This window comes from Elgaria multicarinata, chromosome 10, assembly GCF_023053635.1.
Source record: "Elgaria multicarinata webbii isolate HBS135686 ecotype San Diego chromosome 10, rElgMul1.1.pri, whole genome shotgun sequence".
Lineage (NCBI taxonomy): Eukaryota > Metazoa > Chordata > Lepidosauria > Squamata > Anguidae > Elgaria > Elgaria multicarinata.
In genome coordinates, this window is record NC_086180.1 from 68,986,659 (window position 1) to 69,011,595 (window position 24,937).

General features: G+C 39.3%; 1 protein-coding gene across 1 annotated transcript in view; it reads right to left on the bottom strand.

Moving 5' to 3' along the window:
- WDR17 (WD repeat domain 17) overlaps positions 1-24,937 on the bottom strand; it is a 55,314-nt gene that overhangs the window by 19,607 nt on the left and 10,770 nt on the right. Inside the window, exons 7-18 of the mRNA XM_063136161.1 lie at positions 22,058-22,245; positions 20,525-20,693; positions 18,259-18,350; positions 13,920-14,002; positions 11,445-11,531; positions 9,816-9,980; positions 8,220-8,422; positions 7,962-8,111; positions 6,351-6,481; positions 3,308-3,433; positions 1,971-2,126; positions 1,020-1,084 (exon numbers count right to left, since the gene is read on the bottom strand). Of these exons, the coding sequence (XP_062992231.1) occupies positions 1,020-1,084; positions 1,971-2,126; positions 3,308-3,433; positions 6,351-6,481; positions 7,962-8,111; positions 8,220-8,422; positions 9,816-9,980; positions 11,445-11,531; positions 13,920-14,002; positions 18,259-18,350; positions 20,525-20,693; positions 22,058-22,245 (1,615 nt within the window). The remainder of the gene's footprint in view (positions 1-1,019; positions 1,085-1,970; positions 2,127-3,307; positions 3,434-6,350; positions 6,482-7,961; positions 8,112-8,219; positions 8,423-9,815; positions 9,981-11,444; positions 11,532-13,919; positions 14,003-18,258; positions 18,351-20,524; positions 20,694-22,057; positions 22,246-24,937) is intronic.

Sequence of the window (24,937 nt, forward strand, 5' to 3'; positions counted from 1 at the left end):
TAATTAAAATATGCCATCACAAGCATTTATAAGGACAGTTTCAAATAACCCACTGCATACGTATCACATCTGGTTATCAGATACAAGTTCCTTCTAAAGTTGAGTTTGAAAAGAAGGACAGCATGCCCTGGTTCAGACCATAGGCCTATTTAGTCCAGCATTCTGGTCCCAGATGCCTCTGGGAAGTCCACAAGCAGGACATAAATCCAATAGGACCTTTCTTGCTCTTGCTCCCAGCAACTAGCATTGTGCCTTTGACCCTGGAAGTAGCATATAGCCACTGATGGTCCTATCTTCACAAATATGTTCAATTCCCTTTTAAAGCCATCTAAGTTGATGGCCATTGATATAGGAATGTTTGCACAACACGACAGCCCACTGTGGGCTATTTAACCTATGGTGAGGATGTGGAATGTGTAAACCCAGTGTGGGGCTTAACTCTTACCAGTTTTACATGTCACAACAACCCCCGATTGGAGGTTGCATATGCAATTTGGGACCCACGAGCCACAGCTCATCATGAGTTAAATAACTGACAATGAACTGCAGTGAGTTGTCCAAACTTGGTCGCAATCTTGAGGAAGCAAATTCTATAGTTTAACTGTATGCTCTGTGAAGAAGTATTTCCTTTTACCTATGTTTAATTTAGCACCATTCAGCTTGCTATTTACTGTTTTACTCTGGTGCTATATAAATAAATAAATAATAATAATAATAAATAATAGTATTATGAGAGGAAGAACATGTCTCTCTATCCACATTTTCCACACAACACACACTTTGATAAACCTCTCTCAACTAAATAGCCCCAAACATTGTAACTTTTCCTCATAGAGTTGTTCCAGACTGCTGATCATTTTGGTTACCCATTTCTGCACCTTTCCCAGCTCTACAATATACACAGTATTCCAAGTGTGTATAAACTTCATATAATAAAGGCATTACAATATTGGCAATTTTATTTTTAGTCCCTTTCCTAATGATCCCAATTAATGCAGTAAGTTCCCCCTTCAACTTACCTTTGCATTAACTTCTTCCAGTATTTCATAGATACTCCTGGGGCAACTGAGAGTGCTTTGTCCCACTAGAAGACAGAATATGTTGTGCCTAGTATTTTTATATGAATTCAAGAAACAGGAGCTATGCAATGGTTTTTGAAAATACTCCCCATTTTTAAAGATATCATCTATTTGCAAGAACATAGCTAATAAATTAATGTTTCCATTTATATTTAAAAATGAACAGTATCTGAAAAATGATGTCAGTAAAGAAGCCAATATATTAATGGTCACTGTGAAGGAGCCTGCCACCTGCTCCTCTTGCCGGTCTGAGTCTGGCACCCAGAAATAACAGCCACACCACGTAAAGGTCAAAATACTTTATTAATTACAAACTAAAACTCTGGTGGAATTCCCACGTCCCAGGGCTGGGACAACACATAAGGGGAAAAGACACAGCACAGAAACATTTAAGGCAGGAAGGACAACACAACTTCCCTTCATTCATACACTCTACCCTCCCCCCCTGCTGAACAAGCAGCCACACTTTTCCCAAGACATCCAGCCCCACACTAACTTTCCACAGACTCTACCTCTGCGGGCTAAAAGCCTCGCAGACAAAAGAGAAGATTTCCCTCTCAGCCTAGGGCACCAGAATCCGAACTGCTGCAAGGAACCAGATTACTGGCACTGCCGGGATCTTTTATCGGCTCGGCTGCACGTACAGTATGAGATCATCCCCCAGGTGCAGAGCTGGACGGTTCGAGACAATTAGTGTTCAAGGTCCTTGACAGAACAACTGTAAGTCTGCTCAGAGACTAACTTCTTGAGAACTCTTAAAGGGACCTTAACTCCTTCAAGCCCATCACAGTCACTCTTTAAAATTCAAGGTGTTGGTTTTCAAACTCAGGGAAGTAGGGAAGATTGCCCCCTTTCCTCCTCTTAATATCAATACAGTAATCTAGTGTTTACCTCTCCAAGTTCCACCATAAGTTCACAGTATCTCTGAATTTGCCCTAGTCTTAGATGTATCTCTGCTGCTTCTTTTAGCCTTTCTTCCTTGCTAGGTGCACCAATGCCACCTCCGAATTTAGACATCTTCACAGTTGTAAGTTCTTGGGCTTTAGACTGAAAGTAGAAGAAGAATCACAATAAGCTGTTTTCCTACAACATGTGTGGTACATTTTGACAAAATGTCTAGATGTATGGCCCCAATATCTAGAGAAATGCTGCTGCACTGGGAAGATTTCAGCGCTCCGTAAAACAAATAACACTTTGATAACAAGAACAGCAGAAAAGGGAAGGGACAGTACCTAGTTAAAGTGTGGTTCTTACTTCCCTATATAAGATTCAAGTTTGCCCCCACACATGGCCCACAGTGGCGTTCTTGATATGGAAGATTCTCCTGCTGGTGGAATGCCCTTGCTAGACATGGGCACCGTCTGAAAAAGGTAATGCTTGTGTCTTGAAGCCAACAACATGTGTTACACTATTTAACCAACATATTTCTGATTTGCATGAAATCATCCCACGCCTTCCTTTCATGTTATTTGCCTGGACCTTTTGCGCAAAACCAACTACTAACACAACTTGTGCAAGCCCTGTTGAAATGAACAGATGCAATTTTTCTCCCATTTGTTCCAATGGGAAGTACCCAAACTATTCAGCCTTACTGACATACTAAATTGCATAAGAAGTTCATATATTTTCGGTCATTTTGGTAGAATATAATAGTCTAATGAAGTGTTTCTTGGTGTATCTGGTATTGTAAGACAGCTTATTATACTTGATATGTATTAGTTTCACCAGCACAGCAGTTTTTATGTAAAAATATTTTGCTAGGGACCTTTAAATATTCCTGTTGGAAAATAAACTTTTATTTCCTAGTCCTCTACAACCAGATGAGTAGAATGGGCACAGTAATTGAGAACAGAGTTGTAATATTCCAAAATTTCAGTTCCCATTTACACATCTTGTATAGGTGAGGGCTCATATACCATTTATAATTGTTGTACTTGTTCTTGTGAGGGGAAATACAGACTACACAATAAATAGATTAAACAAGCAGGTAAATCTACACCCATTGGCCTAAAATAATTCACTGGCTCAAGGAAATGAAAGTACAAGAACAGATATAAGTAAATGTGTCAGCCAACAAATAGGCAACATTTGCACCCAAGAAAAGGGCAACAAATGAATGCATGTTTTCTTGCCAAAATACAGATCTTTTTCATAACAGGCATTTGGTCAGGTAAAGCAGTTCTTTTGTAACTGAGGAAGAAGATAGGCAACCAGCATACTTAGCTTACCATTCTAAATCTAACCAGATGTTTCATGTGCATAATTCCACTGCAGTAATTCTGTGGAAGCAAGCTATCATCTTGGCCTTTTATTACAGCAACTAGATCCCACAAGTTTCTGCTGCCTCCTGGGGGCTGTAATAATAATAATAATAATAATAATAATAATAATAATAATAATGTTAAATGTTAAAAAGCTACATTAGAATTAAATCTGCAAAGAAAATGAGTAAGTTTGTAAATCAGTGGGAAAGTAAGAAAGGTCAGTTCAAAAGTAAATAAGCCAATATTGAATTCAGTTTATAAAGAACTCCTTTCTGTTCTTGTACCCCCTACTTGTATAAGTATAGTTGTTTTATTATTTATCTATTCTACATCATCAATGTGTAGAGACAAAGTTACAATCAAAGGCTTAAATCCAAAGTCATAGCAGCAGACGTCCACACTCACGTGGCAGGGCTCCCCCTTCCTCTCCCTCCCCACTACAGCCCCCATGTGCCTTCTGGAGAGTCCCCTAACTCTCAGCAACAGATTTAGGGGGCATGCAGGAGGATTCAGGAAGGAGGGGAAACTGTTCCAAAAGCAGTTTCCATTCCATTGGCCGATGTTTCGGGTTGGATACAACCCATTGACACAGGAAAGGCAACAGGAAAAGGAAAGAAATGGAGGCAGGGATAAATAGGGAAAGAATTAGGTGTTCATTACACACTTAGATCTGGTTAACAGTAAAATCTGAAAATTAGGGGATTGTGCATCAGAGAAAAGGTAAATTTTGAGGAGGGATTTGAAGGAAGCATCAGCGGATGCATGCAAATCTCCCTGACAGTTGCTTTTAAAAAAAAAACAAAAAACTGAGAAGGCAGCTGCATGGGATGAGTGAATGGGGCCCTATGGGGAGGTGCAAGTACTGCTGGCATGGGTGCCCCATTTCCTCCATCCTGTTCAGCCATCCTCTAAGTGTTGTTGTTGTTGTTTTAAAAAAGTCAAAAATCAAATATTTCTTCCCTGGTTCTTTGCAACTGTGCACAAATGAACCTATATGCACCGTCGTCTTGTCAATTTCCTTGTAGGTTTACCTACTCCACTTTGTCACTTCCTTTGACAGCCAAAACATACAAGGAAAATGATCAGGCGAGACTCCACATATCGAACAGCCATAAGTGCGCACTTGCGAAAGACAGACAGAAATTATAATAAAAATTATGACCCCATTTCTGCATTTTTGAGGCACTGAAAATTGTATGAAGTCAGGACACAAAAAGAACTAGCGATGGGAATGAGGAGACAAGACAGATTCTGTCGCAAAGGTGCCTGGCATACATGCCGGAGCTGACTGGATGACTATAGAGGAAGGAGGGGAAGAGCAAGCTACGGCAAGCCTGATCATCTGTTGGGCATTCTGTGGGTTGTTCAGTGAACAACCCACCCACCATGGCTTATTCACTGGTTTGCTTAGCATGACATGTAAACTTTTCCACTGTGTAACTCAAGTTATATTCTTACATATGTTTTGTTGGCAACCGACCAAAAGCAATGGGACTTACACCAAGTCAACGGTTAGCATCAGTGCCTATAATGTCACAAGAGCCATGCAGAAGAGAAAACACTTCAAATTCTACGGGCAAAAATGTCTCCTAACTTCTAATTCCTTGTCTTTGAGTCCTTTACCCGCACCTCATTTAAGTCTTGTTTTCAGAAACAATAGGTACTTAAGAGCCAATTGTTCCAATGTAGTCCAAATACATCTATAGCTGTAATCTGATTAATTTAGGCGAACTTGCAGCGTGCGAGTTTACTGCAGGTACAACACAGAGAAATGTACATCTGTAAAACACACAATAGACATGGGTCAGGAAGCCGTAGCAAACCATGATTCCTCATTACATGTCTGAAGAGGTGTATCTCTCTATTACAGTGATGAACTCTAGTGCACACACAGGGAATAAACCCACTATGCAAAGTGGGAATTGATACTTTGTCAAGGTAGAATAATGTTTAACATGGCAAAGGATGTTCACCCCATGTGAATAGTATTTCCTTCTTACTTTGTTTATACCTATCTCTTCTGTGCACGTTATTCTTTTTTTTTCTATATTCAAAATAAAAATAGAAGAATAGTTATGATACTCAATATAAAAGTAGTGTAGAGAAAACAGATAGATGATTTACATGAAAACTGGTGGGTTTCCCCCCGCAAATTATTGCAACATAACTTAGTATTGCATAGCCATTTAAAGCCTTCACTCAATATAGCCATTTGATGATTTATGCTTAGTTCTGAAGTTCCTGGATTTTACTTAGATGTACAAAACTATCGGCTTTAAAAGACTGGGGTACATCCAGACTAAGTTAGTTACACTAAGTTCCCAATGAAATCAATGGGACTTAATTTGTGACTAACTTGTCCCACTGATTTCAACAGCACCTGTTCAACTAAGTTAAACTGGATGCAAGCCATTGAGTTTTAATGTATTTATTTATTTGTGGCATTTATATACTGCTTAGTAATATCTCTCAGTGATTCACATTATTAAAATACAATATTAAAAACACCACATTAGAATGCCATATTAAAACACAGCCTTAAAACACTTCCAACTACAGTAAAAAATCAAGGAGCAGTAAAACGGAAGAGCGTAGTTAATTTACTTACAGCCCAGGGAAAGCCTGGATGAACAATTCAAAAGGTGTTTAAAAGATGTCACATTTTCTGCCTCTCAAACTACATGAGGGAGGTTTTGCCAATGGTGGGGGCCGCAACAGAGAAGGCTCCTCTGTGGATCTTAATAGTCACCTCGGTATTTATAAGGAAAGGCAGTTTGCTAGTTATCCTGGTCTCAAGTTGTTTAGGGATTTGTAAGACAACCTTATATGTGGTTCGGTAACCTATATGCGGCCAGTGCAGGGTTGTTATTGTTTTTAACACAGGTGTTATATGAGCATAGCTAGGGTCCCAGTGAGCACCCTAGCTAGTGCATTCAGCACTAGCTATTCTGCATTTTCTGTGTGCTTATATCATTTATGTATACAATTTTTACTATTTAATACTTACTGATAAACATTCTGAAAGCCATCTCAGTTTTCCTCCTCGAGAATTTCCAGTTAGTTTGTCCACTTCTTGTTTAATATCCCTGGATACTTTGCCACATAGCAAAGGAGGTGCACCTACTTCAACAGCACGATCTATTAAAAACAAATATTTACAAACCTTTTTTTAAAAAAAGAAGGGGTTAAATAGAATATGAAGACAATGAGCCACACAGATGAAGGAACCTCACACACCAAAGTTACTCTAGTGGTTGTTTTTTGTCAACACTTCTGAATTCAGCTAGAGATTCCACAGTAATTCAGGAGGTTTGACTTTCACCACAGATATTGTCCTGCTGCAGTGGACAATTATGCTGAACATTCCTTAGGTCATGTCTAGCCCTGCTCCCCCTGTTTTGGAAGAAGGTGTTTCAGGTAATCAAAGAATCAGACTCTGAAGTAGAGGAGTCGGCGCAAGACACAGTCCAGCCTGTACCAGTGGGGGAGACAGCTCTCACGGTTTCTTCCCCAGCAGCTGGTGGTGAACTCTCTCCAGAGCTTATCTCGTCAAAAACAAATCATACACAGTCAGTGGGAAGCCAACAACCTTCTGAAGGAGAGAACACCAACAAGCTAGCTGATCCTAAAGTGCGCTGCAGGCTAAAACGGGCAGAGCGAAAGGAAGATGAGAGAAAGTTGGTCCGGCTCGCATTGCGTTAGAAGCCACCTCAGAACTATCCGCTCTGAAGTTAACACGTTTTGGGAAAAGGCTTTCCGTTAACTCCTTGGAAGGACAATTGTCTCGCTTAGGTTGCATAGTTTTGCCTAGGGGGAAGGGTTCCAAGAGATTAGACTCTTTTCAGGTGAGAAGAGATGTTTATTGCTTAAATAAAGCTTTGTGGATTACTTAGCAAGCCTCATCATTGTCTCCCAAGAAGGCAGGAGGTTTCTGAGGAACACAACACCTTATGTCAATCAGATTTACTTTCCATTGTGGGGGTAAAACTAAACTGGCATTTGGACGTACAAACTCTTGCACAAGCCAAGGGGAAAGGGGGGAAATAAGAGGTTGGATGCATATAAGAATGTGCACTTGAGTGTAGATGTTTGCCAATACTGCATTACTCTCAATGGGATACATATTCTGATGCACAAGTCATATGCAATTACACACAACTAGATTGTATATCAGAAACACTCAATGTACATGAAGATAAAACAAGAAAACCAGTAATTTTTAACCTGTAGTTGGCATTTTCCAGGGTGGCCTCTGCACACTGGCCTGCAGATCCAACTTCTCAGACCGTGTATGCACTTGATATCAAGGCAACACAATAAAGTGACATGGAAATTGCACATGTAATATTGTCGACACGCATGCATCAATCTACTGCTGGAATACACATAAGTTTGTGCAACTGTTTTTTCAGGGGTGTGGAGAAATCATGTGCTTTTTTTTGCCTCTCAAGCCTGGATAGCTTAATGCTCCCCCACCTTAACAGAGAAACAAGGATATCCAAGACACTCCAGAGACTTTCCACAGATATGAAAAAACATAGTGAAGCAAAGCGAAAACATTGAAATAAAGGCACAATTTTGTATATCCCTAATGTCAGCTCATAAGAATGTTACCCACCAGTGTTTCCGATAATCTCATCCCATGATCTGTCTGCCAAAATATTTATTTGGAGAGGATTTATAAGAGGCGTTAAAGACCAAAGTCTCACAGTGGAATCTCGAGAACAAGAGGCCATAGTGAAGGGGCGATTAGGATGACATGTTAATCCTAAAGGAAAGAAATTTTAATAAATTAGGTTTAAAATACTGAATGGAAATATTTAGGACTATAAAATCTACTGAAAATGTATAGCATCAAAACACTGAACTATATTACCATAGACATCTGCACCGTGATCATACACTGTGTCCAGACAGATTCCATCTCTTGTGTCCCATACTTTGATTGTATAATCCCAGCTGCCTGATATCAGTAAATAAGGTATTTCTGTATTCCACAGCAGTCCCCGTACTGGTGCTGTATGTCCATTAAGAACATTTATACAAGCATCTTGTGTATAATCCCATATTCGAACAGTGCTGTAAGAATTTTATTATGACATTTGATTATCACTAGACAAAATATCACATTCTTTTTTTAAAAAAAATTCAGATGCAACACATCAGAAGAATTGCTCTTACTGCAGCATTGAGTCACATGCACTTTCTCTTATGTAAAATAAACAGCTAACCTAAATGTGTGAAAAATTATGGCCAGTTGTTCCAATTCCTTGCAGTCACAGGAGCCTCCTAACATACTTCAAAGGTAAACTGTTTGTTGCAATGCACCGATGCATATAGAACAGGCCACTATGTTTACGCTTGCCGCCACTCACACACAAATGAATTATCATCCACAATGGCATGCGAAGCTTTACACATTACAACCTCCCCTTTTTGACCATCCCCCATCGTCCTCAAAATAAAGATTTTTCTTCACTGCTTTCTTTGGCCAGGGTCCTAGCATTTCCGAGGTGCAATCTGATGCATGTTTACTCAGAAGTAATTCCCAGTAATTTTAAATGGGACTTGCTTCCTAGTAAGTATGCACAGAATCCAAGTGAAGCCTCATGTAGCCTCCCTTGGGATGATGGAATAGATACCACATTCAGAGCTCTAGGGAGCTGAAAAGGAAACCTATACAGTGAGGATAGAAAACAAATGATTGAACTACAAGAAAGGCCTGATTTTACTAATAAATTGTATTATAGAGCTCTTAGAGAAAGAGTGCATAAATTAACCCCTCACTAGTAGCCATTATAATACTGTTAATGCAGATTTTACCTATATGATCTCCACATTTCCTTGTTTTGATTTCTCTACTTTTCTTCTGGCTGCTCACAGATAATCTAGACTCCTGCCAAAGTATTGCAATGTGCCCTAACAGTGCTCAGATTCCCCCAGCCCTCATCTCCATACACCCCTAACTTCCCCTGCAGCCTTAAGGAAAGGAAGACGGGGTAGCACAGCTTTTAGCATCTGGCTTCACTGAATGCTTCCATGGCTGCCTCTTGAGAAATCAGAACTTGGTCCACAGTCAGGCCACAGAACCATTGTCAGGCAAGCCACAATTAATAACCTACTGGGCCACATGGATGTTGCTCAGAGCTGGATTCAGAGAAGGACTAATACATCCTTGTAAGTGTGAACATGGTCATTTCCAATATCATGCCCAACCTCTAAGCGTGACCAGGGCATTGGACTCATCAAGCTACACAGGCCCACTCAGAAAAGAAGCACACATTGGTACAGTGTCATTTAAAGCAGCTCAGTTCCAGTCCGAACCTGCCTTACACAGAAGTAATCCTGAAGTTTGGATGTCAGCCAAACGCAATAGATAAAAACAGACAGTATAAACTCTTGAGTACAATCCATCCTTGTCTATTGAATGAAAGGCAAATCCCCACTGACTTTAATAGTTAAATATGCTCACCCATCATCAGAACCACTGCAAAGGATTCCTTCCCTCAGAGGAGACCATCTCACATGAAACACTTTTGCAGTATGCCCACTGAATACTTTCAATGGCTGATCAGAGCTAGTTGCTAGGTAATAGACACGGACATTTTTATCTTCACATCCAGTGGCTATCATATCTCTGCAAAAAGAAGCACAGTCCCTAGAACTTCATGGTTTAAAAATGCTAAAATCAACAAATATAAGCAGACTTTCAGAAAACCTGCCCTGCACTACCTTTTCATTTCAGACATCCAATGATAGCAATTATTATGTTGCAATTGTTCTCAAAGCAGTTGTATCTTTATTATTATTTTTACAGTCAGTGCTAACTGGCGACAGTTCCACTAATATCACATGTGTTATCCAGCATCAACAACAGATATGGAGAGAGAAATGAACTATTGTGCAGAATATTTTATCCTCCTAATCCATCTTTCTAAATCTAAATCTATCTAAACGCTGCATAAGATTGTGCCCTTAAGAGGTCATTCATACAAATCCATGAGAGTCCACTTCTTCCTTTAGGCCAACATTCAACTCCCATCAGTCCCAGGCAGCACAGAAAATTGTAAGGAATGCTTACCACATCAATATATATATCTAACCAGTTTACACAAACAGAGATTAAAATAAATCACAATATAAAAACATCAGTTAAAATGTTTAAAACCAAATCTAAATGCATAGTAATTAATAAGTGGTCTAACTGGTCAGCACCATCATTCAAGGAATGCTTGAGTAAAGAGATGGATCTTTAATAGGTGCTGAAAACATGCCACAGTTGTTGCCTCCTAAATACCAGGGGAAGGGCATTCCATAAGGTGGGTGCCACCACAGAGAAGGCCTGCTTCCAGGTTGTCACCAGGTACCTATCTGCAGGTCTTGGTACAACCAGCAAAGCTTCCTCGGGTTATCTTAACAATAACACAGCTCTGTATTGGAGGTGATCCACCAGAATCTGACCTCAAGTTATTCAGGGGTCAACAGTTAGACCTTAAACTTGGCTCAGTAGCTAATAGGTAGTCATATAGTAACTGTATCACCATGGCAGAGTCCTGAGGGCATCTTTTATTAGAAACAAGACTTTTTTATGCCCCAGTCTAGTATATCATTTGTCCAACGTTCTATTGAGGGGGGACATTGAAGACTGAACAATCCCATATGGTTTTAAGAAGCACTTACATACTGGCAGGTAATCCAAGTTCAGACTGTTTAAGTAAGAAGCCAAAAGAGGAAGTCAGAGTAAACCTCTACAGTTTAATACTTTATTTCAACTTTAATTCCACATGTGAATATGAATCAAAATGCAGATGTGTACAAATCATCAACAAAGGCTTCTTGTAGCCTCAGTGGTGAGACTAAATTTTTTTGAGCTCTTATGTAAGTGGAAGTCAACACTGCTAAGCCATTCAAGTGTCATCTCAAGGCAGGTCCAAACCCGAACAAATTTCCTTTCACGTTACATCATGATTTTACTAAGCTATATCACACCAACATATTACACTAGCTATATCAATTTTAGAACAAGTTTATTTTAACCTTTATTATTCTTTGGGACTATGAGACAAGCTATATGAAGAAAACTTATAGAATAGTTACTCACTTGTTATTTTGACTCCAATCACAGCCAAAAACTGCAGCTGGATGTTTGTACTTGTGCAGAATTTTGCCATCAATGGTCCGAATAATACTGAATAAAATGTAATATAAAAACATAAATCAGAGTTTTGCAAACTGTATGCTAGAAGTATTTAAATTATCATTTATTTAATTATAGAGTTTCTTTGAAATGAAAGAACAAAAAAGTGGCCACACTATCAACCACACAGAACAAATTGGACTAGTATCTTTGATAATGGTCCACTTTTATCCAAAACACTTCAAACCTGCAATGATTCTTTATGACTAAAATGTATTTTAATACATTTATTAAAATTTTCACAGGAAAAAACATATTTCATCACCTTATTTGTCAATCGCTTTGTGTTTTGTCTATGTCAATATCTGCTATCAATTTACATTTTTGCCATAAAATCAAGTCAATTAGTACTTCTATCAAAATGTATATGGTAACTATTGCTCACTACAGACTAATGTTTCTGACATCACATATAAAGCACTTTACATTTGTCTGAGAGTTGGATAAGAACTGCTGTTCCATGTACAGAAGGGCTCTTTCCATACATGGAAAAAAGCTGGAACCTCTTGCCTCACGTACTAACATTCCATGGGCAGAATGGGAGGAGGGGGAGATCTTTGCTAATTTCCCCTTCCCCTGCAGCCCCCGCAAGGCCACCTCCCACACTGTTCTGGGGGATCCCTCAAACCTCCAGAGCAGATGTTCAGGAGCATGTAGAGGGCAGAGAGAATTAGCAAATGTCTCCTCCATCCCCTTTCATTCCACAGAACTCTGGATCCAACCCTCTAGGTCAGAGGTGGGCAACTTGTGGCAGTCCACATGCTTTGGCCTACAACACCCATGATCCCTCATAGAATAGTAGAGATGGAAGGAGCCTATAAGGCCATCAAGCCCAACCCCCTGCTCAATGCAGGAATCCACCTTAAACCATACTCAACAGATGGTTGTCCAGCTGCCTCTTGAATGACTCTAGTGTGGGAGAGTCCACAACCTCCCTAGGTAACTGGTTCCATTGTCGTACTGCTCTAACAGTCAGGAAGTTTTTCCTGATGTCCAGCCAGAATCTGACTTCCTGTAATTTCAGCCCGTTATTCTGTGTTCTGCGCTCTGGGATGATTGAGAAGAGATCCTGGCCCTCCTCTGTGTGGCAACCTTTTAAGTATTTGAAGAGTGCTATTATGTATCCCTTCAAATACTTAAAAGGTTGCCACACAGAGGAGGGCCAGGATCTCTTCTCAATCATCCCAGAGCGCAGAACACAGAATAACGGGCTGAAATTAAAATAGTTAAGAGCAGAGACACCACACTGACAACAAAGGTCCGCATAGTTAAAGCACTGGTATTCCCCGTAGTAACCTATGGCTGCGAGAGCTGGACCATAAGGAAGGCTGAGCAAAGGAAGATAGATGCTTTTGAACATCTTGGAAGAAAAGATGTTGCAAGACTTTTGCTGATTCTCCCTCCCCACTACATGCTCCTGAAAATGAGGGTTGTTAATGGTATACGCTTATTCCCATGGAATTAAAAAAATATCTATATAGTTCCCTGATGAATACCTAAACAGAAGTGAAATATGTTGGGTAACTATGGAGAATTTAAATTTATTATTACATATCTGGACTATTCCTTTCTGTTTCCTCTCAGAACATATGAGTGTTACAGTCATATGCAACCAAGACATTTGCCGCACACTCAAAATTCCCACAATATACGCCACTCCCTTGTGCAGTACCCTGAAAACACAGAAAGGGGATTGTGTAGTACTGCCATATTTTGGTGATAAGCTTCTTCAGAATGGGATAAAAATAAAATACTATATAAAGTAGAAAGTAGGGAAAAAAACAGATTTTTTGCAAGGTGAGATGTCTCATATAGCTTTTGATAGCTGAAAGTTTATCAAGCTCAATTTGTTTTTTGATTTGATATGAGTTTGGAGAACTTTTCCTGAATACTTCTTCGCTAATGTCAACCATCCTTAAAAGTCACATTTCTATAAAAAAATGAAAGCAGACAAGTGCTGGGAAGCTGCTGCTAATCTCCCCCCCACCTGCCCCATTGCATGAATATATAGCAAAATAGGGACACAAGGAAACATTTTCGTGCTCTTTCCAACATGGTGGGTGTAGGCGAAATGCCACTGCTGAAGCATCCTTCCAGGAGTAGTATAGAAGGAACACCTGTATCACAAGAAGAACATCAACCACTCTGCAGTTTTATGCACAGAAACACAATTCAGCAATAGGCATTCTAGGGTCATTTAGTGCTTTCCCCCCTTTTTGTTAAGAAATATATGACAAGTAACTGAGTCCCACCTCTGGAACAGGCAACACCATGTCAATACATTTCATCAACTCACATTTTGCTAGGTAATCAAATCAAATAACACTTTATCAAAATGCACATGTGTATTTGTAAGGATGCCTTCTAAATGACACTCACCAGAATCCATCACCACTGCAGGTTGCTATCCTTTTTGAATCTTTATGACTCCATGCAATGCAGAAGATTCCATTCTTTCCATGCTTCAAAAAATGTAAAACGCCTATCAATAAGAAATAATTCACCCCTTTTTCTCTTATTTATACACTTGTCTATGACTCCTCCCACCCCCTATTTCCTAACAGGATTTATCCATATTTTCTGTATTTGTACATACAATATTTAGTATGTACATATACCCCTCCCACATGGCATTTTGTAATGACGTAGCTTCTGATGTAGCTTGAGACAAAATAGATACACTATAATTGGTAAGAAAGCAGAAGGTGAATAATTCCCAGTATTCTCTGGCTGCTTCAAGTAGCATGATGGCTGGGGCAATGACTTGAGTGTTATAATCAAGTAAAGCTCTGGGGGACTTGCAGCTCTCCCCAAAGTGGTCTACTGGTAGTAAGTTACACTAAAGCATATCAATAAACCTGCTCTAGAAACAAATTAAGTTGATGTACATGCACATGGAGATATGCATTCCATTAGGGACAGATTAAGGGCTCATCTACACCAAGCAGGATATTTCACTATGAAAGCAGTATGAAAGCAGTATGTGGTATGTGTGGGCCCCAACAGTTGTCAATGCACTTCAATACCACTTTAAAGCAGCAGTGTGGCTCCTGCATTTTATATACCGCTTTCATACCACTTTCATAGTGGAATATCTGCTTGGTGTAGATGAGCCCTAAGTTTGATGGGCCTGGAGTGGTTATAAATACGGCATCTTCAAAGTGCTAAAATAGCCCCCTTTTGCATTAGAGCACATAATTAATAATATTTAATTTTGACTTTTTAACACAAATATGGATTGCCTTTCAAAACTCGATTTTTAAATTCGGAAAAACCTAATATATAACAGCTTCTAAAGACTTCCCTCCCCCCCTCTTCATACAAGGCAAATACTTGAAGTATGTCTGATCAGGCATGCTGATATTCGATTTTCTGCTTAAATTGTAGACCTTGGTATAGCTATCCAGTCTTGCCCTCTAATTCAGTGAGCCCACTGCAATCAATAGAACTGACTTAAATCCAAAAATTCTAGTTTAAGTGGATGAAGCTACATGTAAACTGTTGGCTTTAAATTTTAGGAAGCTTCATGATACTTAAGAGATAAAAACTGAATGCTGACAGGCTATGGGAAACACTAGAGTATCTGTAGTATTAATAATACAAACAGGCAGCCATCTATTGTTAAAAGACAAATGTAGAACAGTATGAGATGTTGGACAATAAGACAGTATTTCAGCTAGAGCAAAAGAAAAAAAGAAAAGAAAAAAACATTATCCACACCAGGATGGCAATGTGTAATGTTTCTTTTTCTGGTTATAAAGAGCCTTAGAAGCTTCAAATCTAGACAGTCCTGAAGTCCTTTGTTACAGATCCGGTAATATACAGGATGGTAAATCAGTAAAAAAATAAAATAAAATCTGTAATCAGCTCTAACATGGAGCTTTAAAATACTTTAACCAGGGCTGGCTATTTCTTACAAGAAATTTTGTTCTCTAGTTTGAATTCCAGAGTACAAAATACATGTGAAAGGCTTACTCATATATAAATCCCTGCTTTTTTTTTTACAAATAAAATATGGGCATGGGTGTGTTAAGGGGCTTCAGTCCTTTCCCAATCCTTGCAGATATTCAGAAGCATTCACAGTAGATATACACCATGTGTATTTATTTTTCTTTCTAAAAAAAATGGATATCAGAACAGGAATACTATACATCTCTTAAGAACCAGCCCACAGAGTCTTGTACGTATTTACCGATCATCTCTGTGCAAGAGTACTGATTATCATCAAATATTTACTGAAATATATTTTAATTCATATGAACACTGCAAAAGTCATAATTTGTAATAAATTAAGACTACAGGAAACTGTGTTCAAGAACTACACACTAAAGGCCCAGATTGAGGGGGCATACAATGACTTCTTTTTCTCTTCAGTTTTCCTTTCAAAAGATGCCTTTCCCTTTTTAAAACTCCCAAACTGCTCTTCAATGTCCTCTGAGTACAAAAAGCAGCTTGGCAATCAGATCTGAGAGCAGTTTATAGATCCACATGTGCATCATTATCAATGATGCACATGTGGAATTCTTTTAGTTTCCCTTAAAATTATGCTGAAACTTAATCCTAAAATTGGTATTTTATCCCACCACTGACCTCCGAGAAGGCCTTAGGGAACTGATAATCAAAAAATCATTTAAATTCTCCAAACTAAAAACAAAAACTAAGAACAGCAAAATAACATTAAAAAACTAAACATTGAGCAACAGCCAATACAGCAATTTAGAACCTCTCTTTTGACTAGGCCACTCAGAATAAAAATAAATGTTTGCAATTTTTCTAAAAACTGTGACAAAACCTGCTTAACTGGGAACTAAGGATAAGGCTCTGTATCTTTGCCCCATTAATCTTTCTCCAGCAAAAGATGAGATTAGAGCAAGGCTTCTTTAAATCTCCTGCTGGTAACCTTGGCCCAAGACATGCCTGGGCAACCAAAGGTCAAAATCAGACTTTTGAATTAAGCTTGGAAACCAACATGGAACAAGTGGAATTCTTTTAACACTAGCTTTATGTTCTCCTCTTGAATTGCAATTTCCAGAGAGTTTTCAAAGACAGCTCCATGTACAGGATGTGATACTAGTCTAACCTTTTGAACTTGGGAAAGTTTAAAGAACTGTTCGTAAATTCTATTCTAAGCATACACCTTAGAGACTTAGCAAACAGTACACGTTTTATTACTTTTTACTCTAGAGTAAGCACAATTATCCTGATTGATGAACGAGGTTTCAACAAGCCCAGGTGAGGCAGTGGCTGTTCTGAATCAGTGCCTGGGCATAGCAATGGCTTGGATGAGGGCCAACAAACTGAGACTCAATCCAGACAAGATGGAGGTACTGTTAGTGGGTGGTTCATCTGCCTGGCTAGGTGATGTTCAACCTGTTCTGCAGTGGGTTTCAGGGCAGCAAAATTATTAATGGAGACTGACCAACGAGTCCACATTACACCAGTACTTCTCCAGCTATACTGGCTGCCAGTCCATGTCTGGGCCCAAATCAAAGTGCTGGTATTAACATTCAAAGCCTTAAACAGCTTGGGGCCAGGTTATACTGTATGGCCTCCTCCCATATGTACCTACCCAGACCCTAAGAGCATCTTCAGGGGCCCTTCTCCGTGAGCCCCTGCCAAAGAAAGTGAGGCTACTAGGAAGAGGGCCTTTTCTGCTATGGCACCCCAGTTGTGGAATGAGCTCCCTAGAGGGGTTTGACTGGCACCTATGTTGTATTTTTTTCGGCACCAGGTGAAGATTTTTTTTTAATTTTCCCAGTATTTTAGCATCCTAGGGCTTGTCTATACCAAGCAGGATATTCCACTATGAAAGTGGTATATAAAATGCAGGAGCCACACTACTGCTTTATAGTGATATTGAAATGTACTGACAACTGGTGGGGCCCATGACACAACTACACCAAGCAGGATATAACACTATGAAAGTGGTATGAAAGCAGTATATGGTATGTTGTCACGGGCTCCAACAGTTGTCAGTACACTTCAATACCGCTATAAAGCAGTAGTGTGGCTCCTGCCTTTTATATACCACTTCCATACCACTTTCATAGTGGAATATCCTGCTTGGTGTAGATGAGCCCCTAGTCTCTTAGCTCTGCTGTTTAAATCTGTATTTTAAATCTCTACACTGCTATTCAGTCTTATTCTGATTGTACTTTTATATCATGGTCTCAAGCTTCCATATTTTATATTTTACGTTGTACCTTATGGATTTAAATTTTATGAACTGCCCATAGAGTTTTGGCTACTGGGTGGGGAAGGGATGTTTAATTTTCTATTTTCCTGTCACAGTCTGTCAAAAATTGTCTCTTGGAGCTGCTATTTGAATTTCAAGGGAAGGCTTCATTGGCATCAATGCATATAGTTGGCCCTAAGACTGATCCTATATGGTGTTATGCATCAATCTCTCTCCTTTCAATGAAATGTTGTCATGAAGTTCCCATAGCTGCAGCAAAGCTTAATTTTTTTATTAGAAATTTAATTTAAAAAATTAGGTGCTCCTCCAAAAACTGCTTAGGTAGGGAAGAGCACTTCTGACTGTTAATTAAATCTTTCACAAAAAATCAACCTTCTTTTGGCTTGGGTTTTTCATGTGGCTTTGCAGTTAGGTTTTACAACTTAGGGATGCAAGTTACAAGTATACATATTTACTGAACATTTCTTTGCACAGTCATTAGTGGGAGCTATAGCATCACCCTAACTTATACTCATCTCTTACCTCATTAAAACGGGTTATCATTTTGCCTCGTAGGACATCCCAGATGAAACCACCATTTCTGGAAGTTGCACCAGCTATGCAATTCAAGTCTCCTTTGGGAAAAAGTTTATTGAATAAACAGACACAGGAATATTGGTTAAAGTCATAGTTATCTTTCCTTTCCTATCCCAAAGGTTAGGAACAGGCAGCATATTTAAAAACAGACTCCTGAATTCAAAGCCCAGTCTTAAAGTAAGCTTTTTCTCCCCCACCTCACAAACACTTTTCATATTCTTTCAGAAAAAGCTTCCTCAAAAGCTTATTTTCACAGCAAATTTGGACAGTTAGTAACATCTTCTGCTTGTCAAGTATATAGTTTTATATCTACCTTCAATACAATCGAAGAGGAACAGTCAAACTATTTCCCCTTATTCACTAGTTTGCCCAGACAGTTCTACTTTTCTCCATTCTGTTTTTCTCATGCTTTTGAAGATGTCCTACGTTCCTTTCCCTTCACAGAACATGCCAGCCAAGCATATTTCCTTATTTAAGAATTGGAATTCCTCCCTTCTGTTATGCCATTACATATTGGTGGCACTCAATATTGGCAGGGCTTACTTTTTTCACCCTTGCTTTATAGGCTGGCCCAGCTAAACCCATTCTGACAAGTTAATCTCCTTGAACAAAATATAGTGCTGCCATTTTGAATGTCCATTCATTATTATACATAGCATTGTGTATACATGACTTTATCATTGTGGTGCCCATGAGCACTGTAGGACCTACTGACATCTTTCACATTACGCACAAGACCTTTTGCCTCAATTGAGGTTTAAAAGAAAATTTCTGGGTGTCTGGGCATCCTGCAAAGCGAAATACCAGCCTCCAGCTGCCCAACTTAAAGTTCCTAGAATGTGCATTCTTAGGAAATGAAGACAGTGGGCAGCTGAAAGCTGACACTTCCATTTGCAGTGTGGCTGACAATTCAGCAAACAAAACTGAAGATGTCGGGGAGGTATTTCTATTTAGTAAGCCTGGGAAGGGGCAGGAGAAAAGGTGTGTGTATATATGTGTATCCACATACACAAATGAATAATGGGGTACATGTGTGTGTGATGGATGGAGGTTGGAGATGAGAAAGGGTGTGTGTGGGAATACTGAACTGAAGAGTTTTCGAGTGGGTAATCCTGGAAGAAAGTGTGTGCAAGAGTAAGTGCATACACACAGGGGGAGATGGGTTAGTGATCCAGACACAGAAATTGCGCGATTCCTCTAATTTTGTATCAAATTATTTTCTGAAAGTTTTTTGAAACACCGTATTCTAAGTTTGATCACACCACAGATTCATATAATGGGAGTATGATCTTGGCAGTTTTATTTTCAATTCCTTTCCTAACTATGCCCAACATGGGATTTGCCTTTTCCACAGCAGTCACACCTTGGATCAACATTTTCATCAAGCTGTCGACCACATTCCCAAGATCGCTTTCTTGGTCAGTCACTGCGAGCTCAGATCCCATCACTTTATACTTGAAGTTGGAATTTTTTGCCTCAATGTGCATCACTTTACACTTGCTTACATTGAACCACATTTGTTATTTTGATGCCCATTTTGATTTAAAACAATCAAAATAAAACGAAGTGGAATCCTGTGCCTGGTACCACATTCTCACTTGGATCAAGGAATTATATTTTTACCAACTCTCTCAGCCCTACAACCCCGCACAACACACTGAGGTCTGTTTGAGACTGTTTTCCGCAAGAAGCTACAGCAGGACAAATCCCATTCCCATAAGTAGAATTGAAGTTGGGGGGGGCGTTTCTGTGCATATGCAGAATTACCAATGCAGGTGACACTGGTTATTTACCACTTTCAACAACCAAAGACAAAGAAGAGCTTTGTAGCATCTTAAAGACTAATGATTTTATTATGGCATATAATTTACGATTTTATTATAGATTTTATTAATGGACAAGAGATCACTTCATCAGATGCAAGAAACGTTACCCAGAGTATATATACACATGGTTGTAGTGAGGGGGAATTGTAAGCAGCAAAATGAAATGTAGAAGTAGAGGCTGTGATAGGTACATTAAACCTGAAAAGTATGTCAAGTCCTTATAGTGTTTACAGTAACTATTCATAAAGTAGTGCTGACATACAGATATTAATTAGCATTTTAATTAAAATCTGCAGTGGGCTAAAATTGCCATTGGTTTTTTTTTTTATGACAGGGTTATCATTTTTTTACTCTGCTATGCAGAAATTAAGGTAAAATATCCTCACCTGGAGCCCATGAAAGGGAATATATTACCCCTTCATTACCAGGCGAAGTGTAGACAGCTGTTAAAGTATTTATATCCCACACTTTTATTGTTCCATCAAATGATGCTGTAGCTAGAAGATCAGGATTATCAGGTTTGAATTTACAATCAAAAATGGTTTCAACATGACCCTAGAAGAGAGGTAAGTCCCATTATAAAAGTTCTTTTTGCCCCTTTCATTAGTTGATGGAAAAACTGTATGTGTTGACATTTATAATATAGTTTTAACTTTTTAAAATATTTTAACATTTTCTAGAACCACCCTTCACCCACTAAAGTGGGTTCCAGGGCAGTATACAAACATAAAATTTCACACACAACATAATAAAAACAGAAGGAAAAAATCAGTCAGAACTGAGAGGAATTAAAACAAAGCTGATAAAAGCCACACAAACATTATTTGATTAGTACCCTGCCTTCCTACCATAAAAGACAGGATACAAAGGAGGAAGTCAGTGACCTGGTTTGCTTGGTGGGCCGTTATCGTGGGTGGTTGCAGGGTGACTTCGCATGATGTCTGAACCCAGTTCTCACATCAAGCAGTTTTTCCATCATAGGTTGTTTTTCACAAACAAGCCACCCTGAGAACCCATGGCTTGTAGCAGGGTTGTTTAAGGTGGTTTGTTCACAGGGTAGCTTGTTGGCTAGCCAAATCTGGCAGGGCAATTTTATTGTGGATTGTTGGGAACGGCTAGCAAACTATCTTCATTGGTTCCCCTTTTTTTCCCTACCCTCTAGCCTTGCTTTTTTCCTCCTTGGTACCTCTTTTAGGGCTGTGCACCACTTTGAGCTGAATCCCTATGTTTATATTTGCATTTGTAATATCCCCCTAAGATTTTTATACATCTTTAATGATTATGTTATGTACTAAATCTCCAAATGTTGTTTAAATTACTGTGGATTTCCCCTCCCCCTTCTTTCTCTTCTTTCTTCTCCTGTTTATTAGTTTTATTCTATATGATAGATTTATTGGTCACTTTTATTGTATTTGATGTATATTGTTAAAACTAAATAAAATACTTTTTTGAAAAATAATATCCCACAGGAGAATGACTTGTGGCGCCCTGAGTAATTGCCCCGGGCCAGCCTGACAACTATGGATTAAAAAACCTGTTTTGCATCAAACTGAACATGGTAACTGTATTATTAATTATGTCAGGGTTGTTTCATACCTTTTAAAAATCTTTGCTATTTTTGTGTTCCCACTCCAATTCCAGTGATAAATGCAAATGGAGAACTTGATGCACGCCCTGCACTGTGAACAAAATAGCTACGTAGGAATTATTGCCATTCCCATGATTATAGCAGTTGCCAAAATGTGCTACCTTGATCAGGGAAGCTACAGGTGAGAAGCATTTGTACTGATGCTGTACAGCACCTGTGAGCCCAGGTCACATACATTTTCTATACAACCACAGGGAGTCAGGATAAATCACTTGAAGATTGTGAATATCTGAACTGATAGTCAAAAGTTTAGAAATGTGAGCAAACATACCAGATCCCTAAGAAAATCCCATTTCTTGGCTCCCATGTCATAAAGTCCCACTCCACCATCCATAAAACAGCAGACAGCATGCCCAGGAGGAAGAGAAAATGCTTGGTTTTGGGTTAGAGTTGGAGGTGGAACAGCCTCACTTGTAGATGACATGTGATGGTTTTTAGAAGGAGAGTGTGAAGAAAATGCTGAATTAAAAAGATAAAACATATTAGCATATCGTTTACACTGTTCCATAGTTTTAAAAAACAGTATACTTGTCCACTTGCCACTGGTAGTTAAAAGATTTCATATAAGAATGTGTGTTCTCATAGTATTTGGTTTGTTTTGATTTTAACAATTCCACATGTTTGAATAAGCAACAGCTATTTAAGAATAGCTACCAAAGAGGCAGAATTTGGTATAGGTACCCTGATACCCTGATCTTTCCAAACACATCTACTTGGCATTTAACTTTGACTGATTATAACAGAACTTTTTTCCATGCTTCATATGGAAATGCCTGTTTTTGTTTTTTTGTAACAAAACAAAACAAAATAAATTTGACGAATGAGATTTAGCTACAGTTTAAGTGACCCGATGAGGTGCAAGGCAGGGGTGGTTTCCAAACCACCACATAACCCCTACAACAAGCCATGGATTCTGCAGTTCACTGGGTTCAGACGACACAACAACTTATGGAGCAGGCAAGTGTAATTGGAGAAGTGGTGGTTATAGAAGTGGTGAAGATCGCCTGAACCCGACCATTGGGTATTGTGACATCTATATACTCAGTCAAGCACAGCATCAGACACTGCACTACAAAGATGCTTCCTTTAACAGTTGTTCTTCTAGAGCATTCATAAGCATGGGTGAAGCCACATATGAGATCTTTTCAACAACAGGGCTTGGTATTTATATACTCCCCACACCCCGAAGTAGTCAAAGCCCTTTCCACATATCATTTCATTAATCCTTACAACCACCCTGAAGAGTAAGAAAGTGTTGTTATCCCTATTTCAGACAGGGAGATAAAGCTGAATGTAACAGCTTGCATAAGACCACATTCTAGGTTCATGGCTGAACTAGGATTTGAAGCAAGAACTTCAATCATAGTTCATGCTCTTAACCTGCTGGCCACAATTGAATGATCACAGGTGTAAAAGAACCCATCATGGGTTCTTTCCCCAACCCTGTGCATGGCGCACGCACAACTGCAATTTGGATAATTACCCACAATGCAGCATGGGTTGCTGTGTCATCCAAGCCAGGCTTCTTACCCACCCCACAATCTACGGCTTGCAGTAGAGGTTGTGGGGTGGGTGAGAAGCCAGCCCTGCCACATAGCATGCTGGGTTCAGTAATTATGCAATTCATGAGCACACCACGCACAGGGGCAAGGGAATAACCCACAGTGGGCTCTTTTTCCGCATGAATGTCTGAACCCGACCATTATGTTAGACCAACAATTTATTTATTTATTTATTGCACTTATATACCGCTCCCATAGCCAGGGCTCTCTGGGTGGTTTACAGAAATTCTAAAATTAAGATTAAAACAAGTATACAAAATTTAAAATTCTAAAACACAGAACACACACACATAAAGCATTAAAAACCGTTAAAAAAACTAAATCATGTGGGTAATTAAGATGTGCCGCCATATGCCTAGGCAAAGAGGAAAGTCTTAACCTGGCGCCAGAAAGACAGCAGCATTGGCGCCAGGCGAGCCTCGTCAGGGAGATCAATCCAGCTAGTTACAACAGTTAGTTACTATATTTTCTTGTACCCAGGGACCCATTTGGTGACATAGATTCAGTTCAGACGACACAATAAGCAACGGTGGGTTAAATAGTCAACGGCTGGTAATTGTGTTGTCTGTCGGGACTTTTTCACACCACATTTAGTTGTTTGGCTAAAATAATCAATGCAAATAACCAATGCTGTGCAGAATTGATTATCTGAACAGCCATTGGTTAACATGTCATGTATCAGGCACTATTGACTACTTTGTTGCATACAGTTGGTTATTTTTAGTGGCTACAGAGTCCCCTGCCAAAAGCGACCAAAGTGGTGGCTGCTCTAATCTAGCCAGCAGAACTAGCAATGGCTAATGGGATACCAGCAGGAGGACTGAAGGGAAGAGAGAGGGTGGGCGATGTGTCAATCAAACATACTGTTGACTAATAGTCAACTCGACGCTGGTCTTAATCCACACCACGTTTGATTATAATCATGTGTGGGAAGTATCCCCTCGATAATCAACTGTGGAGTTGACTATTAATCCACCGTTGACTATTGTGTTGTCCAAACGCAGCCATAGCCTCTGTAATTCTGAGACACCAGAAGCATCTTCTATAGTAGGTTCAATGTAAGCCTGTGCAAGGCACTGCAAGTATAGACAGCTTCGGTGGAATCTATGCTATTGCAACATTGCAAACCCGCATACTTTGCTTAGATGTTCCTCAAATATGTCAGAAAAATCAGTCCAAGGCATATGAGATTGTAACAAGATCAATCAAGATTCTGGAAACAAAGATTGATTACAGAGTGAAGTTGACAAAACAGAGGAGGTGAGAAATGATGCTAGAAATGGCCAGTGGGAATAATTAGGAGGAGAAGATTCATTAGTAGACTCCATTCATTAGCAGACTCCAACATGCCAGCAATAAACTGAGTTAGTATTACAGAACAGTAAACAAATCTGCCTGCGAGGCTTCTTTTGAAATGAAAATAGCAGCTTCTGAGAGATAAACATGACAGAGAAACAAACTCCCTCTCCCTCCCTAACTGTTCTAAGGCTCCTCAAGCTTCTCCTATTTATGTTACAAAAATATACCCCTTATTGCATTCATACAATTTATGGCATGTCTATATTAAGAACATACAAAGAGCCACACTG